General features: G+C 56.6%; 1 protein-coding gene across 1 annotated transcript; it reads left to right on the top strand.

Moving 5' to 3' along the window:
* Positions 1 to 3,765: 3,765 nt before the first annotated feature.
* On the top strand, positions 3,766 to 17,261 carry RGS14 (regulator of G protein signaling 14). Its single transcript, XM_028102756.2, has 15 exons — positions 3,766 to 3,969; positions 10,870 to 10,891; positions 11,066 to 11,244; positions 11,576 to 11,668; positions 11,752 to 11,895; positions 12,284 to 12,427; positions 12,545 to 12,656; positions 12,980 to 13,092; positions 13,471 to 13,674; positions 15,306 to 15,382; positions 15,632 to 15,758; positions 15,857 to 15,938; positions 16,045 to 16,091; positions 16,173 to 16,287; positions 16,537 to 17,261. Exons 1-15 carry the CDS (start codon positions 3,925 to 3,927, stop codon positions 16,737 to 16,739), a joined length of 1,707 nt encoding a protein of 568 aa, XP_027958557.1. The 5' UTR covers positions 3,766 to 3,924; the 3' UTR covers positions 16,740 to 17,261.
* Positions 17,262 to 18,395: the final 1,134 nt, after the last annotated feature.

The raw sequence follows: 18,395 nt of genomic DNA, 5'->3' as shown, positions 1-18,395 counted from the left end.
GTAGTAACGTTTCCCAGTCCTGAGGGGAAAGAATTCAGAATGGAAGGAGGAGGCCTGAATTCCAACTCCCTCGCCCCCTCGCACTCACTGGGTGGCTCTGGCTAGCCTCTTTTTAGCCTCTCTGGTCCCACCCCTCTCCTAGGGTCACGCCTTTGCAGACGTAGAATTCCCAGTTGAGGGTGTGCACTACTACCACCAGCTCCTGTGGCCCATAGGGTTTAAGCAGGAGTAACAGACCCGGATCCTGTCCCGGACCCCAGTGACGGTTGGGACCCACCCGGATCCAAACCATCTTAGTGCCCGCCCGCTGCAGCTGGAAGCGGCCATAAATGGTCCAGAAAAGCTAACCTGTGGACCTGAGGTTAAAAACTGCTGGCCCACAGCCAAATAGAGCTCTGTTTTACCTGCTCATGCTATTTCAATACAATGATTTAAATATCGATATTTTTATCTTTTATTATTTTAAAGATTTTGAGAGCAAGAGCGCACAAACGGGGCGAGGGGCATAGGGAGAGGAAGAAGCAGACTCCCCGCTGAGCAGCGATTCCCAGACGCAGGCAGCCACTTAACAGACTGAGCCACCCAGGCGCCCACTGATATTTTTAAATGTACAGACTTGACATCAGAAATCCAAATTAACGGTTTTTTCAGAAAAATCTGGAGCTCCAACCACACTACGCCTATGTGGCCTTACAAAGGCCTTCCCCTGCTGAGCTAGCCTCCCCACTGGCCGCTAATTTATAGCACCTGCTCCGCCCCTCTAGCTATTTGAATTAATAACCCCTGTTACAGATCAGGGGGTGGGAGGTGGAATCATTGGTTGGTTGCTCCTTTATATTATCCAAGAATCTGCCCTTTTGAATGAGTGAACTTAAGATTAGTGCTGAGACATCTTTATATGATCACATATTTTTGATTAGCTTATTATTAATATGCTCGTATATGTAGTACAAACATTTAATACAACGAAAGTCCCCTGCCACTCCCCTCCCAAAGAGTATTCCCTTTCAGAGATTTATCTATATCTATACAAACAAGGATATGTACCCTCCACTAGACCTCTAGGAAGGCTAGGATTTTTGCCAGTTATGGTCACTTCTGAATTTCCAGCATCTAGAACCACACTTGGCACAAAGGAAGTGATTATTAAGTAATTAGTAAAAATATGAATATTTGTTCTAGAACCTGGAATTGGGTCATGGAGCATGAGTAGGAGTTTACCAGCAGGGGAAAAGGCATTCTCAGCAGAGGGAACAGGAGATGCAAAGGCCCAGAGGGATGCCTGAGAGCATATGGGATGAAAACAGTTCGGAATGGCTGAGGAGAGGTGGGGGAGAGTGTAGCTGAGGCCAGAACTTGAAGGGCCTTCAATTTCCAGCTAAGGAACGTGGCCTTTTTCCAGAAAGCAATGGGATGGTTTTAAGCATGAGAGTGGCCACCTGGGTTTCTCTGGCTACGTTGAGGAGAAGAGATTGGAGGTGGGCTACCCTACCCAGGTGGGGAGACTGAATAGAAGGTCATTATGACCAGATGAGAGATAGCAAGGCCTGATCCAGGGAAGTCTCCAGAGGGAAGGGGGATCAGATCTCCCACAGGGAGACTAGATATCAGTAACTGATCCCCTGTGGGAAGCCAGGGAGAGAGAAGTTGAGAACAGCGTTCTGAGGGCTGGAGGGGAGAAAACTTGATAAGGACTAAGAGATGGGAAGTCCCAGGGTTGGCTGGGGTCCCTGGGGTAAAGATGTGGTCAGAGCTGAAATTGGTATCCATAGTGGAGAGGTGAGGAGAGGAGAGGATGACCTTAGCAGGGGTCAGAGCCTGTAACAGGGTCTTTTTGGGGAGAAAGATGAACTGTTGGCACCTGGTCTGGGGGCAGCCCTGGTGCAGCTCCTGGCACCCAAGCACACCTATTCACAACTTAGCAGTATCTAACTTGATGTATAACCTTGGGCAACTCACTCCTCCCTGAGTCTCAGTTTCCTGATCTGTAAAATGGAAATAACTCCACTCACAAAGAGGGTGTTAGGATCAAATGAAGTCATGTGGGGAGAAGACCCTGTAAACGGTGAAGCCCTCCATGAAACCTAGGCCCAGATCCATGGCACAGCAGATAGGCAGTATCTACTGACATCACACACCCTAGAAACCCCTCCCAGGCACAATGCCATTGTCATGCACCTTATTAAGACAATGCTCCAGGCCCAAAAGCAACCCCCAATACACATACCAAATCTGACTGAATCCCTCTATCTGGGGGACCTGGAGCAAGGTGTCTGGGAAGAGGGGAGTCAGGGCCCGGTAAAGAGGTATATTAAGTAGGGTAACACTAGCTGCTATCACAAATAGACTCGAATGTGTGCAACGGCTCAAAGATTATTCCTCACTCAGGTTAACAGTGCAAAGCTAGTGTTCCTGGTTGATGGGTGGCTTCCCTTTGTGCCCTAATACAAAGACCCTGTCTCCTACCTCCTGTGGCCCCACAATCCCTTAATCTCCTGCACCCAGCCAGCTGAAGGTGAAAGAAACAATGTGGAGGGCACATACTACATAAACGTCTTGGCCCAGAGACGGCACTCATCATTTCAGTCACTTTTACTTGGTGGAACTAGTCACAAGGCCACACCTGACTGCAAGTGAGCCTGGGAAATTAAAGTTTAAGCATGCACCCAGAGGAAGAGGACATGAACTTGTGGTGAAGAGTCAGTCAGTTTCTGCCACCGAGAGGTTCAAGTCACAGCCATGGATAGGGACGGTAGGATAGAGGGTAGAAAACTGAAGAGGGACCCAAACCAGAGCGGTGGGTGACTTGAGCGCACTAAGCCCATAACGTAAGGTAAAACGCAAGCCCTTGTAGTAGGTGCATGCCTGTATAAGAAAGAGGCCAACTGAGGACTCTGGTTAGGGGCCCCGAGTTCAGCCGGCCCGGGGCCGGGGCTGGGAGGGCAGGGTGTCACTCTTCAGCTGACCATACTACACCAAGGTAGGATTTTTGTGTGAGTGAGAATGAACACACAGGCATCACACATAGATGCCACCAACGTGTTCCCCTGCCTGGGGGGGTGGGCACATGTCACCAGGGTGGCTGGGTGCTTAGGTGCCTATGTGCAGTTGTGCCTGTCACAGGCCCAGGGTTTTCTTATGAAGGGTGAGCCTATGTGTTTATAACATGTATACCTGAACGGTTTGGGTGTGCATGACCATGCATGCAAGGTGTCCATCTGTCTGTACACTTGGACACATGCCTGGGCAGTGTCTGGGGATAAAGGTAGTCGCTCTGCATGCGCACAGCTGCCGGGGGTGGGGGTGGGTACTGAGTGTGCACCTGCGCAGCACAAACACAGCAGGTGTGAGATAAGCATGTGCTGAGTAAAGTACTTGTGTGCATACTCGGTGCGCATATCCGTATGTTTGTGCATACGCATTCGCACCCCCGCCAGGGTGCAAAAAGGTGACTAAGTGTGTAAGCGCACACTTCTGTGTGCCTGGACATGATCTTAGAGCTCCCTGGGCTGGGCCAGACCAGGCTTAGCTCCTTCCTGGGCGCACAGAGGCCTCTGCAATGTGCTGGTAACAGTGTGGGGCACTGCCAAAGGTGCACTGGTGGCGTGTGTGTGCCTGTGAATGTGTGTGTGTACGCGCATGTGTGTGCTTGTGTGTGTGTGTGTGTGTGTGTGTGTGTGTGTGTGTAGGAAGAGGCATTCGCTCTCTTAGACCTTGCTTCTTTCTGTGGTTCGGTTTCTATAGAGACACTTCCTGTGGCAGAGAAAAGAGGTAGTGAGCTGGTGTTTCAGGATGTGAGGGCCCGCAGGAGCAGAGCCGGGCTCTCTCTGTTGCCTGCCTGCCGCCGTGCAAGCTCTGGCCGGGGCTGCCCACGGTCCCCATGGTGGGCGCTCCTCGCAGCAGGGACCCGTGAACAGCGGCGGCATGCCGGGGAAACCCAAGCACCTGGGTGTCCCCAATGGGCGCATGGTGAGTGTGGGCTCCAGGCCAGGCCCATGGGGAAGGGGTGGGCACACCCAGGGTGGAGCCCAGGAGGCACACCCGGCAGGGCTGGGCAAGAGCCTGCATGCTGCCGGTGGGCAGGAGAAGTTGGGTACAAACAGGAGCAGGTAGTGGGACCTGGGACTCTCATCCTAGGACCTTCTAGATGGCCCAGCTGGGGACCTGGGCAGCCTCGGAGAGGAGAGCAGAGTACAGTGGGCATAGGCTTCTGGTCCCCACTGCTTCCTCTCCTGCCACTTTGGCCCCATCCAGGGCTGCCCGCATCCCAGGGCAGCAGGGAGACCTGGCATGCCCTTTGACCCCTGCCTACCCCCACAATGGCCCAGGCCCCCACTTCTGACTTAGCCTCAGCCTTCCTCCCGCCTCACCCCACATCCTGATGCCCAAGGTCAGGTAAGGGGTAACCCTCAGTGGGTCACTGCTCTTCAGCTGGACCTGCTCAGAGGCTTCCTGCCAGAACGAGTAGTCTTTGGGCAGCCTGGGATGGGTCAGCAGGGTCAGGCCAGCTTGGTGCAGCTTGTCTTTTCTATTCCTGGGCCACCAGAAAGAGTGGGAGTAGCTGGGTGCTCGGATGCCCTGGCTACTGCTACTGCTGCTGCCGTGCCCTCTAACCCTCTCCCTGGCTACTTCACCTTTAAATCAGAGCTGTGCTCAGACAGTCCAGCTTCTGTATTCATTCAGCTGATGGGGCTGACTGTGCTGGGCCTTCCTTCTCTCCCTAGGATACCAGCCCTCTTGGCAGAGCCCCAACCCCTCCTAACAACCCCAGAAAGGCCAGACAGTGTCTTAACCTCCAAGCTAGCCCCAGCCTAGGACTATGGGACAAAACCAATGGGTCTAGAGAGAACTGGGTTCCAGTCTTGGCTCCATTGTCCCTTACTAGGGGTCCTCTCTGACCCTCAGTTTCTTCACCTGTAAAATGAGGAAATTGGAACAGTTCTCCAAGGCTTGTTGAGATGATTAAGTGGAATGATGAATATGAGGCCCTTGACCCATTGTGGGGGCTCCATAAATGTCAGCCCAATGCCTCCCTTCATTCTCAACCCCTCTTCAAGGATCCCCTGCCTCATTCAGAAACTGAGGTCTTACTCACACTCCTGCCTCCTAATTACCAAGACCTTTCTCCACCTCTCCTTCCAGTGTCTCTTTATTGCCCATCCCCAGGCTAGTTAGGTGGGAGAGAGGCAAACCCCATCAAGCTGGCCCAGTTCCCCACCTCACTGTCTTTACCATCAACCTAACTTTGAAAGTTCAAGAACCTAAGGTCCTCCAACTCTAGAGGCATGACACTCAGGTGACGAGGCCAAGGAGGAGCATGTCCACTCTCATGCCCACCCCAGCGGGCAGCTGGGTTGGTGCTTCTGAGCAGTGCCCAGAACTGGAGGGCAACTGAGGGTGCCCGGAGATGGACCCAGCCTCTGCCCCTCCCACGTCAGCCCATGGCTTCTCTACCCCAAAGTCATTCAGAGAAGGGAGGGCACCCAAGTTCTGCGCCCAGCCCTGGCCAGCTCACAGATGCCCTGGTTCCTGGCAGCAACCTTCGCACACAGGTTTATCTTTGCCCTTCCTGGGTCTGTTCTGAACTCTCCATGTCACCTCTTGGAATCCTGAGGGTCACGGCTCGCCTGCTCGCTGGCCATCCGTCCGCTTTCTGAGACGGCACTCAGCTGACGGGGGAGGGGCGGACGGGTGTCAGCAGGGGCGCACACAGAGGCACCTGTGGAGCAGGCAGCAGGCTCCTTCCACGAGTTACGCCCCCGATGGAGCCTCAGAGGAGTAAATGACACGCTGATGGCGGCCAGCAAGTAGAGGGGCCTGCATCTGAACCCAGCCTCTCTGACTCAATGCCAGTGGTCCCCCACCTCCCAGAAATGCCTGGCTCTGTCCTCCCCCACCTCCCCCTGCCACTACCCCCGCCCACGGCTGCCATCATTCCCTGCTGAGGCAGCTTCATTTGTCAGCCTCGTGTTTCCGCCACTCAGCTTGTCAGGCAGTTGCAATGAATCCTGTCACTTAGAGATGATTCCCAGCCCCCTCCCACAGACATCTTCACACAACCCCGAAGGCCGCTTCATTTGTTCATGCAGGCATTCAGTCAACGGCCCCGCCATAGGTCTGCTCTGTGCCGGCCCTGTCCTAGGCACTGGAGACCCAAACCCATCGCCCTAGCCCCTACCCTCAAGCAGCTCCCGGTCTGGCAAGGCACAAAAGACTCAGGTACAAATACCAGAATAAAATTCAGATTTGGGTAAGAGCTATGGATCCGGGGTAGAGAAAGCTTGAGGAGGACCTGGGAAGGGAGAACTGACTTGTCGGATCATTTTGTGCATTGTGCTATGAAGTTCTTGAAAGGATATGCCATCTGGAAGAGGGGATGGCATGGGGAAGGGGCTGGATGTGGGGAAACACAGGGTGTGTGTACAGGGACATGGCCTAAGGGGAAGCTGGGCCTAAAGCTTGGAGAGTGGTGGTTATCATATCCTGTCACGCTCAGGGGGCCCAGTGAGTCTTCCCACCTGGAGAGACCTGCAAGGCAGAGCCTGCTGCAGCTCCGCCTGCCTTCTTGGCATCCAGCTCAGGGCTAGGGTTCAGCTCCACAGGGCTGGCTCAGGCTGAAGGGGCCAGGCACCCAGGGTTCTCTGTGCATCTATCCAGAGAGGATCTTGGGGCCTCAGTTTCCCCAAACTAGGATGAAACGAGATGATGGTACAGGGTGCCCAGCACAGAAGATGCTAAGTAAATGGGCCCTCCCTTTGAGGTCTGACCTCTCCAGAGGGTAGAGTTCAAGAGGACCCCCTGGGCCCTTTACCCCTGATTGACTTTGCCCACCCGTGTCCAAAGGGCTGAGGCCCTGGGCCTCCCAGTTCCCCTTGTACATCTGTCTGCCCAGGGAGGCGGCTTCATGGAGGGAAGACCTCAGGCTCCAGTCGGACACACTTGGCTTTTAACTTCAGCTCAGCCACTTCCGCACTGTGGGACTTCTTTGGGTCTAGGTTTTCTCATCTGTAAAATGGGGCTAATAACACCTGCTACACAGATTTGAAGATAGAGTGAGAACATGGATGTGTACTGTCAGAGAGAGCCTGTCACACAATTGGAGCTCAGAAATGTTGGTCTACTCCACTCTCACCTCAGTATCCTTAGATACCAGTGGCTCTTCCAGGGCCTAAGAGAAAGGTATGGCAAACTGAGGCCAGATCATGGGTCAGGGGTGTCACCTTCCACCACACCCTTCCTCATCCTTTCTTCCCCTTTTCTCCCATTCACTCACCACTTCTCAGGCAAGCCAGGGTGGCGCAAGGCCAGCCCTGCTCAGCACAACTTCCCCAGGCCCGGGAGACTGGGCAGGCAGGAGCCCTGGGCAGGGCATCAGTATGAGGTCAGCAGAGCCCCTGACAGCTGCTTTCACACACCCACTCACTCTTCCTAGCAGCCCCAAGAAACTGGGAATGCCGAGCCCCATTCTACCCTGTGGGGGAAACTGAGGCCCAGGGGAGGAATTTACTTGCCCTTGAATGGTGGAACTGAAATTGGACCCTATCCTCACTCCCTCCCACCTCTGGATCTCTGTCCCTACCCCATCTCAGCCCCAACTCTATGGATCAACAACCAGTGGGGCTAGAGGGACTGAGACAACAGAGATGGGGGGTTCAGAGGTGAAGGATCCCTGGTGAAGGGGGTGCCAGGGCCTCATGGGAGGGCAGAGGAGGACTGCTAGGGCCCTGACGGCTGCTCATTGGCACCAGAGCAAGGAGGGTGCTTCATGGGAGGGAGTTCAGGTTGGTTCCCTCTACAAACCAGGCCTGCCCTCCGGGAGCTACCAAATTGTAAGGAGAGAGAGGCCTAGACACGGATGGGCAGAAGTGTGGTGGGCAGGAGGGCTCAGGGCAACTGGTCTTTGGAGGGGACTGGTGTCAATGAGCAGAGATTGGAGAGCAGTTAGTTCAGTGAGGGGAGCAGGAGCACTCAGCAAGAGAAAGCAGCAAAGCAGGAAACAGGAGTGGGAAGGGGCGTGGGGAACCTAGAAAAGTTTGATAAAGTGTAGGGTGGAGTGAGGGGGAGGGAGATGGGGGAGGATGAAGGGGTTCATTAGTCAGGCCCAGGCTGAGCTTCAGCTGTAACCCAGCAACTGCTCCAGCCCCCGGGGCAGGGAGCTTGGCCACAGCCACCACCTGGGAGCCAGCCGAAAGACACGGACAGTGAATTCAACATAATGTCAAGAATAAAACGGAATAGGAGTGTCGGCTGGCTTCAGCTGCAGATGCCTATGCCCTATCTGTGGCTCCAGGCCTGCCCCAGCCGCCATGGGGCTCTGAACTTGGGAGAGGCCGAGTGCAGGGATAGAGGGCAGGGGGGAGAGAGGCCAGTGCGTTAGGGGGGACGGAGGACCAGGTGGCCACCATGGAGCGGGAGGCAGGATGGTTCCGGGAGCCTGGGGCAGAGGATGGTGACAGCAGCCCTGAGGTTGGCAAAGCCACAGAGCAGGCAGGACAAGCAGGTGCGGCATGAGCAGAGCTGCCAGGAACGGAAGGAGCAGGCTGGAAGGGACCCTGGCCTTCAATTTGTCGTCTTCGTGCAGCCCGGGAGTTGGGACTTTCTCTGGCAGCCAGCCGCTGGAGCTGACTCGGAAGAAGGGAAGAAGCCATCAGATGAGGGGTGCAGAGGCAGGAGGGCGAGGGTGCCGGGGGTGGGAGTGGGGCACCTGCAAATGGGCTCCACGCCCAGCCACGTTCTGCGCCAACTTTCTTTCCTCTTCAGCAACCTTTCACCTCCACACTCCAAGTGGGAGACGAGGCTCAGGGAGGAGCCCGAGGGTGTAAAACTGGAAAAGGGCAGAGCTGGGATTTGAATCTGGGTCTGACAGACCCCAACACCTGTGTTCTTTCCTCTATAACAGGGCTAGCAAACTCGGAAGTGGAGCAGGGTCAGACATCAATACTAATGTACCAACAGCAATAACAGTAACGTTCATGCCAGATAGTGTTCTGGGTTCCTTATCTACATATTTAACTTATTTAGTCACAGAAACCCTTTGAAGTCAGGAGAAGCGTTTGCCCCATTTCTATAGAGAAAGAAACTGAGGCACAGAGAAGTGTAGCGCCTTGTCCAAGATCACACAGCACAAATTGGAACTTGGGCAGTCTGGGGCAGCACCTGCCTCCGTAAGTAACATAAATGCATCAAACTGGCCTCAGAGACCCCTGAAGAGAACATGAGCCCCTTCCAGGGAAGGCCGTTGCTGCTCAGTGCCAGCCAACATTGTCATGCTGGGAAGAAGCTCCGGGGAGTTGAGGCATCACAGGAGTTTATGTAAAACTCCTGATTTTTAAATGTGGGAATACCTTTCAACGTAAAATGAAAAAAAAAAAATCTTGGGCCTCCTGGGTGGCTCAGTCAGTTAAACCCACTTACAAAAAATAAGGGCCAAGATATTAATAATGTCCTACATATTTCCAGGCCAGCTCTGGCCCACAGATGTGGGACCTGAGTGTTTCTAGGTGAGAGTGGGGAGCAAAGAGGGAGATTCCAGCTAGGAGGGCAGGGAGAGGCTTCCTGGGGGAGATGTTTGCAGACCTGTTTCCAGTGGGGATGTAACAAAGGGACAGGTGGTAGAAACTCCTGTGACAAGCCTAGTGAGAATATAGGATGTGAGAGAGAGGGAGGAACTGGGGATGATTGAGCCCAGGTGGCGGGAAGAAAGACAGGAACGATGTAGGGAAACTTTTCGGTGCCCTGCTTTGGTGGTGGCAGAGGTGGCTTCCTTTGGGACTGGCTGAGTTGGAAGGGCTTGTGGGACATTTGGGCAGAGATGATAGCAGGAAGTTGGCTCTGTGGGTTTGGATCTGGGGAGATGTGGGAGGGGGAAAGGGCCCAGGTCAGAGTCAGGGAGGGGTAGAGGCCATCTTGTGTGGGTAGGAGATGAGGAGGAAGCTGGAGGAGCTGCTAGGAAGGTAGGAAGACCAAGGGAAACCACTGCAAGAGTCATTTTGAAAGGAGGGTTTTTTCTATTTCACTAATGGTTGGGATTCCCAGAGAAGTCGGAGTTGTGCATGGGGTGGAGGGGTGGGGGAGGATGGAGTTGGTCTCTACAGCAATGCTATTCACAGTGTGGTCTATGGACCAGCGCATCAGCATTGCCTGAGAGCTTGTTAGAAATGGAAAGTCTCCGGCCCCATTCTGGACCTACTGAGCCTGAATCTCTGGAGGTGGGCTCCTACTCGTCATTTCAATGCACATTAGAGTCTGAGAATGACTGTTCTATACTATAAAATAGCATCCTGGCACCAGCCTAAGGTGGGGTGGGGCCCAGGGTCTCTCAGGATCTTCTTCTCTGAGAGGAAATAGTTCCAACAAAGAGATCACTGGCTATAGACACCAGCAAACATTTGATACAGCATTAACCACATGCTGGCCACTGTTCTAGATGCTGGAAATGTCTTAAACTGATTTGATCTTCACAATAGTCCCAGGAAGTAAGTTACTATTATTATCATCACCCCCTATTTGCAGATGAAGACAAACAAGTATCGAGTCACACAGCTAGTAAATGGCAGAGACAAGATTCAAAGTCTCTGCTGATCCCCACCATGCTGTACACCTGGGCTTACCCAGCACATGCTGAGGGAGGAGGGAACCAGGGGCAAATGGAAAGTAACTGGCATAAGTCCCAGCACACGGTGGTTGGCACACGATGGAAGGGGAGCCAGGAGGAGCCTGAGCAAAATGCTGAGCAAGCAGTGACCTGGCTGGGAATGGCCCTCAAGGGGGAGGAGAACACAGCTCCTGTCCTGGGGCCTGAACCCAGAACTGTACCTTGAGAACCCACCCTGGGCTCTGCTCTGACTGCCTACCTTGGATTTCTTGTAGGTTCTGGCTGTCTCAGATGGAGGTAAGTGACAAAAGGTATGGAGGAGGCTTGCTGGGGTGGGGGAGGGTATGTGGAAACAGGGTGGGGACACCCCTGTCACTTGCTACCTATCCAGGGAAAATACCTACAGATGGGGTTGGGCCAGGGCCTGGGGAAGGCCACAAGGTTCACCAACACTTGTCCATCCACCTACAGAGCTGAGCAGCACGGCAGGGCCTCAGGGCCAGGGCGAGGGCCGAGGAAGCTCCCTCAGTATCCACAGCCTCCCTAGTGGCCCCAGCAGCCCCTTCTCCACCGAGGAGCAGCCTGTGGCCAGCTGGGGCCTGTCCTTCGAGCGGCTGCTGCAGGACCCGCTGGGGCTGGCTTATTTCACTGTAAGCCTTGTGGTGGGATCGGGAGAGCAGGTGGCAGTGGCCACTATGGTGGGGGGGGCAGCGGGCACGGGAGAGGACATGGATGGAGCTTCAGGCTGACCAGAGTGGGATTCCTCTGTCAGCTGCCTCCTCCGGCCTTTCCTTGGCACCTTCTTCCTGTTCCTTCAGCCGGGAACTTTCCATTTTCTCTCTGTGCCTTCCAATCTGGCCCCATCTGTCTGTCTGGCCCTATCTGCCTGTCTTGGCCTCTTCGCCCTATCTCTAGCCCAATCTCTTACCGCACCCCCTGACTGGGTCTCCGTGTCTCTAACTTCCTCCTCCTCCGCACCAGGAGTTCCTGAAGAAGGAGTTCAGCGCTGAGAATGTAACTTTCTGGAAGGCCTGCGAGCGCTTCCAGCAGATCCCGGCCAGCGACACCCAGCAGGTGGGGGAAAGGGGAGCTGGGGCAGAGTGGTGGGACCAGAGCCTGGGCCATGTCCTTGACCTTCTCTGTCCCTCCTGCAACAGCTTGCTCAGGAAGCCCGCCATATCTACCAGGAATTCCTGTCCAGCCAAGCGCTGAGCCCAGTGAACATCGACCGGCAGGCCTGGCTAGGCGAAGAGGTGCTGGCACAACCCCGACCGGACATGTTCCGCGCGCAGCAGCTCCAGGTGAGCGTTTCCGGGGGTCTCATGGGACTAGGGGGCGTGGCCTTGGAAGAAAGGGCAAGAGGCGGGGCCAGATCCAGGAGCGGGGCCCGATTGTAGTGGGTGGGATGGGCGTGGGGTTCGGAAAAGGGCAAATTTGGATGCCCGCACCAAAGTAAAATGCAGGGGCAGGGCGTTGGTCAGAGGGCGGTACCAGAGGCTGCGGTGAACATGGGCTAGAGGCGGAGCCTAGCTGAGGTAGAGGCGGAGCCAAGAGTGGGGGCGGGACTGGACCAAGAGTTGGGTGGGAGGGGCTAGGGTCTTGCCTGCCAGGTCGGGGACCCAGCCCACCCCGAGGGCTGGGCCAAGCCGAGCACCCTCCCCGGCTCACCTTCCCCGCGCGGTCCCGCAGATCTTCAACTTGATGAAGTTCGACAGCTACGCGCGCTTCGTCAAGTCCCCGCTGTACCGTGAGTGTCTCCTGGCGGAGGCCGAAGGACGCCCCCTGCGGGAACCTGGCTCCTCCAGCCCGGGCAGCCCTGACTCCACGAGGAAGGTGCGGACTAGGGGCTGTGGGAAGCAGGGGGCCGGGTGCAGATCTGTAGGGCTGTGCCCCTGGTCTGCACGTGGGCTGGATTCCAGCCCGGTGCCAGCGCCTTTCCTGTACCCGCAGAAGCCGAAGCTGAAGCCCGGGAAGTCGCTGCCGCTGGGCGTGGAGGAGTTGGGGCAGCTGCCATCTGCTGAGGGCTCTGGGGGCCGCCTGCTCCGCAAGTCTTTCCGCAGGGGTGAGGGTCGGAGGCCAAAGAGAAGAGTCGGGGTGGGAGTTTGGGCAAGCTTTGAGAATTCCCCCTTCCTCCTACTTGTCGCATCGACAGTCTGTAAATCTGAAAACCGAAATAGAGGTCTCTGTGACCACCACGTTTCCCCGGTGGTTTGGTTTCTAGATTAGAGCAGAAGTTTGCGAAGCCCCCTCAGTAGCAACACTTCCATGGTCCCAAGCCGCGTTAGACCCCCGCGGGAGGGTTCCAGCGGGGTCCATCAGGTTGTGGAGAAGAGGGTGTGAGGAGGGGGGGAAGGGCTGTTCTGCTCACTGCTCCCTCTCCCCTAGAACTGGCAACTGGGGCCCCAAACTCGGCCTTGCGCAGAGAGTCCCAGGGCTCCCTCAACTCGTCCGCCAGTCTGGACCTTGGCTTCCTGGCCTTTGTCAACAGCAAATCTGAGGTGAGCAGACTGCTGGGGGAAATGAGGTGCAGGCTAGGGCCACTACTCATGCACCTTTGTGGGGCCACCATCATTCCTAGTCATGGTCACCACTTGCATCTCCCTGCTGCCAGCCCCTCATATTCCTTACTTTCTTCCTGTCCTCACCACCTTGGGCCCCATGCATGTGCCCAGGTGTACCCAGCAGGTGTATGTGGGTCCGGGGGAGGACCTGTCTCTGGGTGGTCCTATGTCTGGGTGAGCATATATGTTGTTGTAGGAGGAGTATCTTTGCCTGCCGAAAAGTGTGCCCTTAGGCATGTGTGTGCGAGTGTGTGCCTCTCTGCATGTCCCTGAATGTGTACACATGACCTTCCCTCTACTCGTGCCCCGAATCAGAGCCACCGGAAGAGCCTTGGGAGCACAGAAGGTGAGAGCGAAAGCCGGCCAGGGAAGTACTGCTGTGTGTACCTGCCCGATGGCACAGCCTCCTTGGCCCTGGCACGATCTGGCCTCACCATCCGTGCCATGCTGGCAGGCATCTGTGAGAAACGAGGCCTCTCTCTACCTGACATCAAGGTCTACCTGGTTGGCAATGAGCAGGTGTGAATCTGGCCTGGTCCCCAACTCTCACTCTCTTCCTGATCCTGACCCCAACCCCATTTCTATCTCTGTTCAGCTATGACTTCAACCCCAATTCCAGTCCTATTCTCACCCCCTTCCTAATTCCAGTCCCCAACACAACCCTGCCCCTCCCCCCATGCCCAGCTTCAAGGCAACCCAGCACCAACTCCTCAAACTCAGGCCTCCACTCTCATTCCATAAAGTCCCATCCCCACCCCACCCCCTCCCAGCTTCCAGCTTCACCCATCATCTTCACCGTGATGCTCTGCGGAGCTAGAGTCAGGGAGAACCACTGCCAGAGCTGGGTTTCCCCCATCACTCCCAGAGTTCCTACTGGCCATCCTTGACATGGCTGTCAGGGGCACCCAAACACACCTAGCCCATGAAAAACTTTTCTTGAGATACAAATGAGCATTAAGCTTTAAAGAGGAATCTAAGGAAAAGGGTGAGCAGAGGGACCCAGGCCTGAGCTCTGTCCTCCAGGTCCACATCCGTGGTGGGGATCCCTGCCAAGCTGGAGATGAGCCAGGCAGGATGTGATCAGGGAAGAGGAGCTGAAGCTTCAGAGAGTTTCTGAGGGAAGGTAGGCTTTTCTGGCTGGTTCCACGAAGGTTTTGTGGAAGAGGCTGCTGTTGGTGAAGGAAGAATGGAGGCAGGGAGGAGTTTGCCTGACCGAGCTGTCGGAAGAGGACATTCTAGGCAGAGGGATCAGCTTAAATGAAGCCCTGGATGTGGGTAAGGAGTGCAGGGCAAGTTCCGGAGCCTGGAGAGTGGGACTGGGAGGGCAGCAGTGGGAGGAGCTCTGCCCACTCAGGCCACCCATGCCGCCTCTGAAGCCCAGATGGGCATTCATGACTGCTGAATATAACTCCCCACCCACACTCCACCTGTCCCTGCAGCACAACATAGGCCTATCCCTGGAAGAGGCTAGGGCAGACAGGGGGGCCTATAGGGGCAGTAGACTCTGCACCTACTGTTTATGTACCTACTGTGTGCCAGGCACTGTGCCAGATACTTTACCTCCTCTGGCCTCACAGCAGTCTTGGGGGAAGGGCTCTTGTTGCAGTGAGGAGACAAGTAGTAAGTGGGGATGGAGAGAAGTGGACAAGTGTCAAAAAAGGGACAAGGCCTGGGTAGCTGATCAAAGGTGGGTGGTGAGGAAGGAAATGCATCCAGCTGGTCTGGTTGGGTTTCACATGCCTGAGAGACAAGGGGGCAGCTGTCAAGGGGGCAGGTCCTGGCCTGGCCTGGCCTGGCCTGGGAAGAGGCGGCCTCATGGTCCAGGACCTAGGCCTTCTCCTTATCCAAGCAGCCTCATTTACCATTCCATGCTCACCCCACTCGCATGCTTCCTGTAACTCCGTTTCTTTTCCAAAGCTGTCCAACCTTCTTGCCACCCTTCTCCCTGGCTTTGGCCATATTAGGCTCCCACTCCAGCCAGGAGTCTTACTCCATCCACATCTCTGTGGCTCACCCGCCCATTGGCCCTTCCCTCTGACCCTTAGGGGCCCCAGTGGGGGCTGTCGGAGGAAGTGAGGTGGTTTCCTCGGACCCTGGGGATGGTTGGGGCTGGGGAGGGAGGGACTCTGACCCCTGCCTGGCATCTGCAGAAGGCCCTGGTCCTGGATCAGGACTGCACCGTGCTGGCGGACCAGGAAGTGCGGCTGGAGAACAGGATCACCTTCGAGTGAGTGCCCCTCCTCCCAGGCTTGGGTCCTGGGTCCCAACACTTGTTTGGGTCCCAGTTCAGGCTGTTGTTCTCCCTCTCAGGTCCCGCCCCTGGTGCTAACTGCGTCCCAGGGGCTAAGGGCCCACCCCCAAGTTGTCCCACCCCCTCCCAGTTCAGGCTCCGCCCCCTTTTGGACCTGTCCCTGGGGGGCTGGGGGAGAGGCGGGCGCGCTCTCCTGCCCTGCCGCAGCGCGAGGATCCCGTGCAGGGTCGAGTTGGTGGCTCTGGAGCGCGTGGTGCGGATCTCCGCCAAGCCCACCAAGCGGCTGCAAGAGGCGCTGCAGCCCATTCTGGCGAAGCATGGCCTGAGCCCGCAACAGGTGGCGCTGTGCCTGGTGAGCCGGGGGACAGCGGGGCAGGGCAGGGGCGGCCGGGAGCGGGCTGCCTGTCTCGCGGGCTGCCTGTCTCGCGGGCTGCTGACCTGTCCCCACAGCCAGGCGAGAAGCAGCCGCTGGATCTGGGGAAGCTAGTGAGCTCGGTGGCGGCCCAGAGACTGGTTTTGGACACTCACCCAGGTAGAGAAGCAAGGCCCCAGGGCTTGGTCCCCGGAGATGGCTTTGGCCCAGAAGGGAAGGGGTCCAGGTGGGAGGCAAACACTAACGGCGGTGCGCTCTGCCATAGGTGTGGAGATTCCCGAAGCTAGGGACATAGCCCAGCGTCGCAGCCAGGTGAGAGAGAGAGAAAGGGCTCCCCCTTCTACCCACTGCACCTCCTCTCCCAGCTGTGGCCCTGACTCCACGTTCTTACAGGGCGGCCAACCTAGAGCCCAGAACAAGGCTGCCTATCCCCCTCCACTGTCCCTCAACTCCATGGCGGAGGGGCCGAGTAGTCTCACTGGGAAGCGGCAGACCTGTGACATTGAAGGTACTTTGGGGACAGTGGGAGCTAGGGACCAGAAGCATTGGGGACCATTGAAGGTGGGTAGAATCAGAGAGGCTTGAGCTGAGGCCGGCACCTGCATGTCTTTGGGGCTGGAAGAGTGTCCATTGGGGCTGGGGGACCCGAGGGGCTGAAGGGCAGAAGGAGGTTCGGGAGGCTGTGATCATAGTAAGGGCAGCAGGATGGTGGTGGGCTAGCACCAGTGGGCCTCTTGACTCTATGCCCCCCCCCCAGGCCTGGTGGAGCTGCTGAATCGGGTGCAGAGCAGTGGGGCCCACGATCAGAGGGGCCTTCTGCGCAAAGAGGACCTGGTGCTTCCAGAATTTCTGCAGCTGCCGGCCCAAGGGTCCAATTCCCAGGAGGCCCCACCACAGACTGAATCAGAGGTCCAGCCCAAGGGGGACCCCTTGGACTCCACTGACCACTCGGGCCTCTGACAGCTGCCCAACAGTCCAGGCCGGCTGCATGGCACCTGGCGGGCCAAGCATGCCGTGGGCCCGCTCTGCATGCCCTGTCTTTGACATGAGCGTCCTTGGCCCCTTCCTGCCACGGGCAGGCCCGCAGGAAGAGCTGGACGGGGGTGGAGAGCGGGCTCAGAGGAGCCACACCCCACAGCTACCACCGCTTGGTCCCTCATCAGTTCACTCACCCATCCCTTGCTGCCAGGTCACTGAGGGGAGGTGGGCCTCGCCTCCCCAGTACAGGCATGCCCAGCACAGAGGGGCAGCGTTGGCGGTGCCAGCCCCCCCACCCTGTGCTAAGCCTCAGCAGGGAGCAGGAGGTGGGGCTGGCCCCTCCTCAGGGAGCTGGTATGAGTAAGGCCTGGGGGTGCAGGTGGGCAGCCCCTCACTCTACTCACATAGGCTCTGCTGGACGTATGGATTTTGCAGTTGGCCTGGGGCAGCTGGGTTTGTCCTGGATGTACGATATTGTTATTATAATAGTAATTATTATTCTCCCGTGAGGTGTGTTCCTTGTGTGCCTGTCTACCCTGTGTTACCCCCCCTCTGAAACTGCACTGCCTCTGTCACCAAGGTCAGTGCCAGGAAGCCCTTGGGGACCTCAGGATGTGCCCCCTGACTTCCTGTTGTCAGAACTTCTCTTCCTGACTGCACAGAGTATTGGGGTGTGAATATGAGAGACAGAGAGAGGGAGGGAAGGAGGAAGGGGGGAGGGAGGGGAAGACCCTTCTGGGGAGCTGTGCCTCTGCCACCTGTCCTCATGCTGCTCCTCAGTCTCTGGATCTGAGTAGAGCACAGCATCTGGTTGTCCTCTGCTTCTAGTGGGGCTCGAGTGTGTCTCTGCAGACATGGCTGTGGGCTCCTTTGGATGCGTTAAGGGCCTTGTGGAGGCTCCTGGTTGTTGTGGTGGGGGCAGGTTCTGTCCCTTGCCTGCTTTGGCTGGGTAGTCATCCCTGTCCCTAGGCAGCCCACACAGGGAGGGGGAGCAGGGAGGACCTCCCAGAAGGAGGGCCCAGCATGTGGGCAGAGAAGCCAGACTCAGTCCCGGTGCTGCTGAGACAGAGGAAACAAGGGGACATGGGAACCTCGAAGGGGCACCTGGGGAGTGAGGGACCCTCCTGACCCCCTCAGGCAGGTCAAGCTCTCTTCCCCACTCTAGTTCTTTGTGCTTGCTGTCCCCTCTGCCAGGAACTGTGCGCCCCGCTGCCGTGTACCATCATGGCACCTCATTCTTGAAATTCCTGAGAGAGATCAGTGGGGTTTGCTGGCCCATCATGCCTTTCTCCAGAAGTTGGACCCGAGCCTTTCTCGGGGGCCTTCAGCCCTCTGCCCCCTCTGCTCATTTTGCTTGGCTGGGTTGACCAGACCCCCTAGCTGCTGGAGGGGGGCTCATGACCCAGGCCTGGCCAATCAGAGTTTGGTGCAGGGCTGATTCTCTGACCCCAATCAAAATCCCAGTCCTGGTCATCGACCATCTCCCGGGGATTTGAACAGAGGATATGCAGGGAGAGAACCTGCATGTCAGTGAAGCCAATGCAGGAGAGCAGGACTGAGAGATAGAAGTAGATTCTTGACGAAACTTACCTGAACAACTAAATTCACCCAGGCCTGAAGTCAGCCACCCCTAGACAT

This window comes from Eumetopias jubatus, unplaced genomic scaffold (assembly GCF_037043125.1).
Source record: "Eumetopias jubatus isolate StellerSeaLion01/CBP00866 unplaced genomic scaffold, mEumJub1_p1.0 scaffold_5, whole genome shotgun sequence".
Taxonomy (NCBI): Eukaryota; Metazoa; Chordata; class Mammalia; order Carnivora; family Otariidae; genus Eumetopias; species Eumetopias jubatus.
This window is presented reverse-complemented; position numbering and strand designations above follow the sequence as displayed.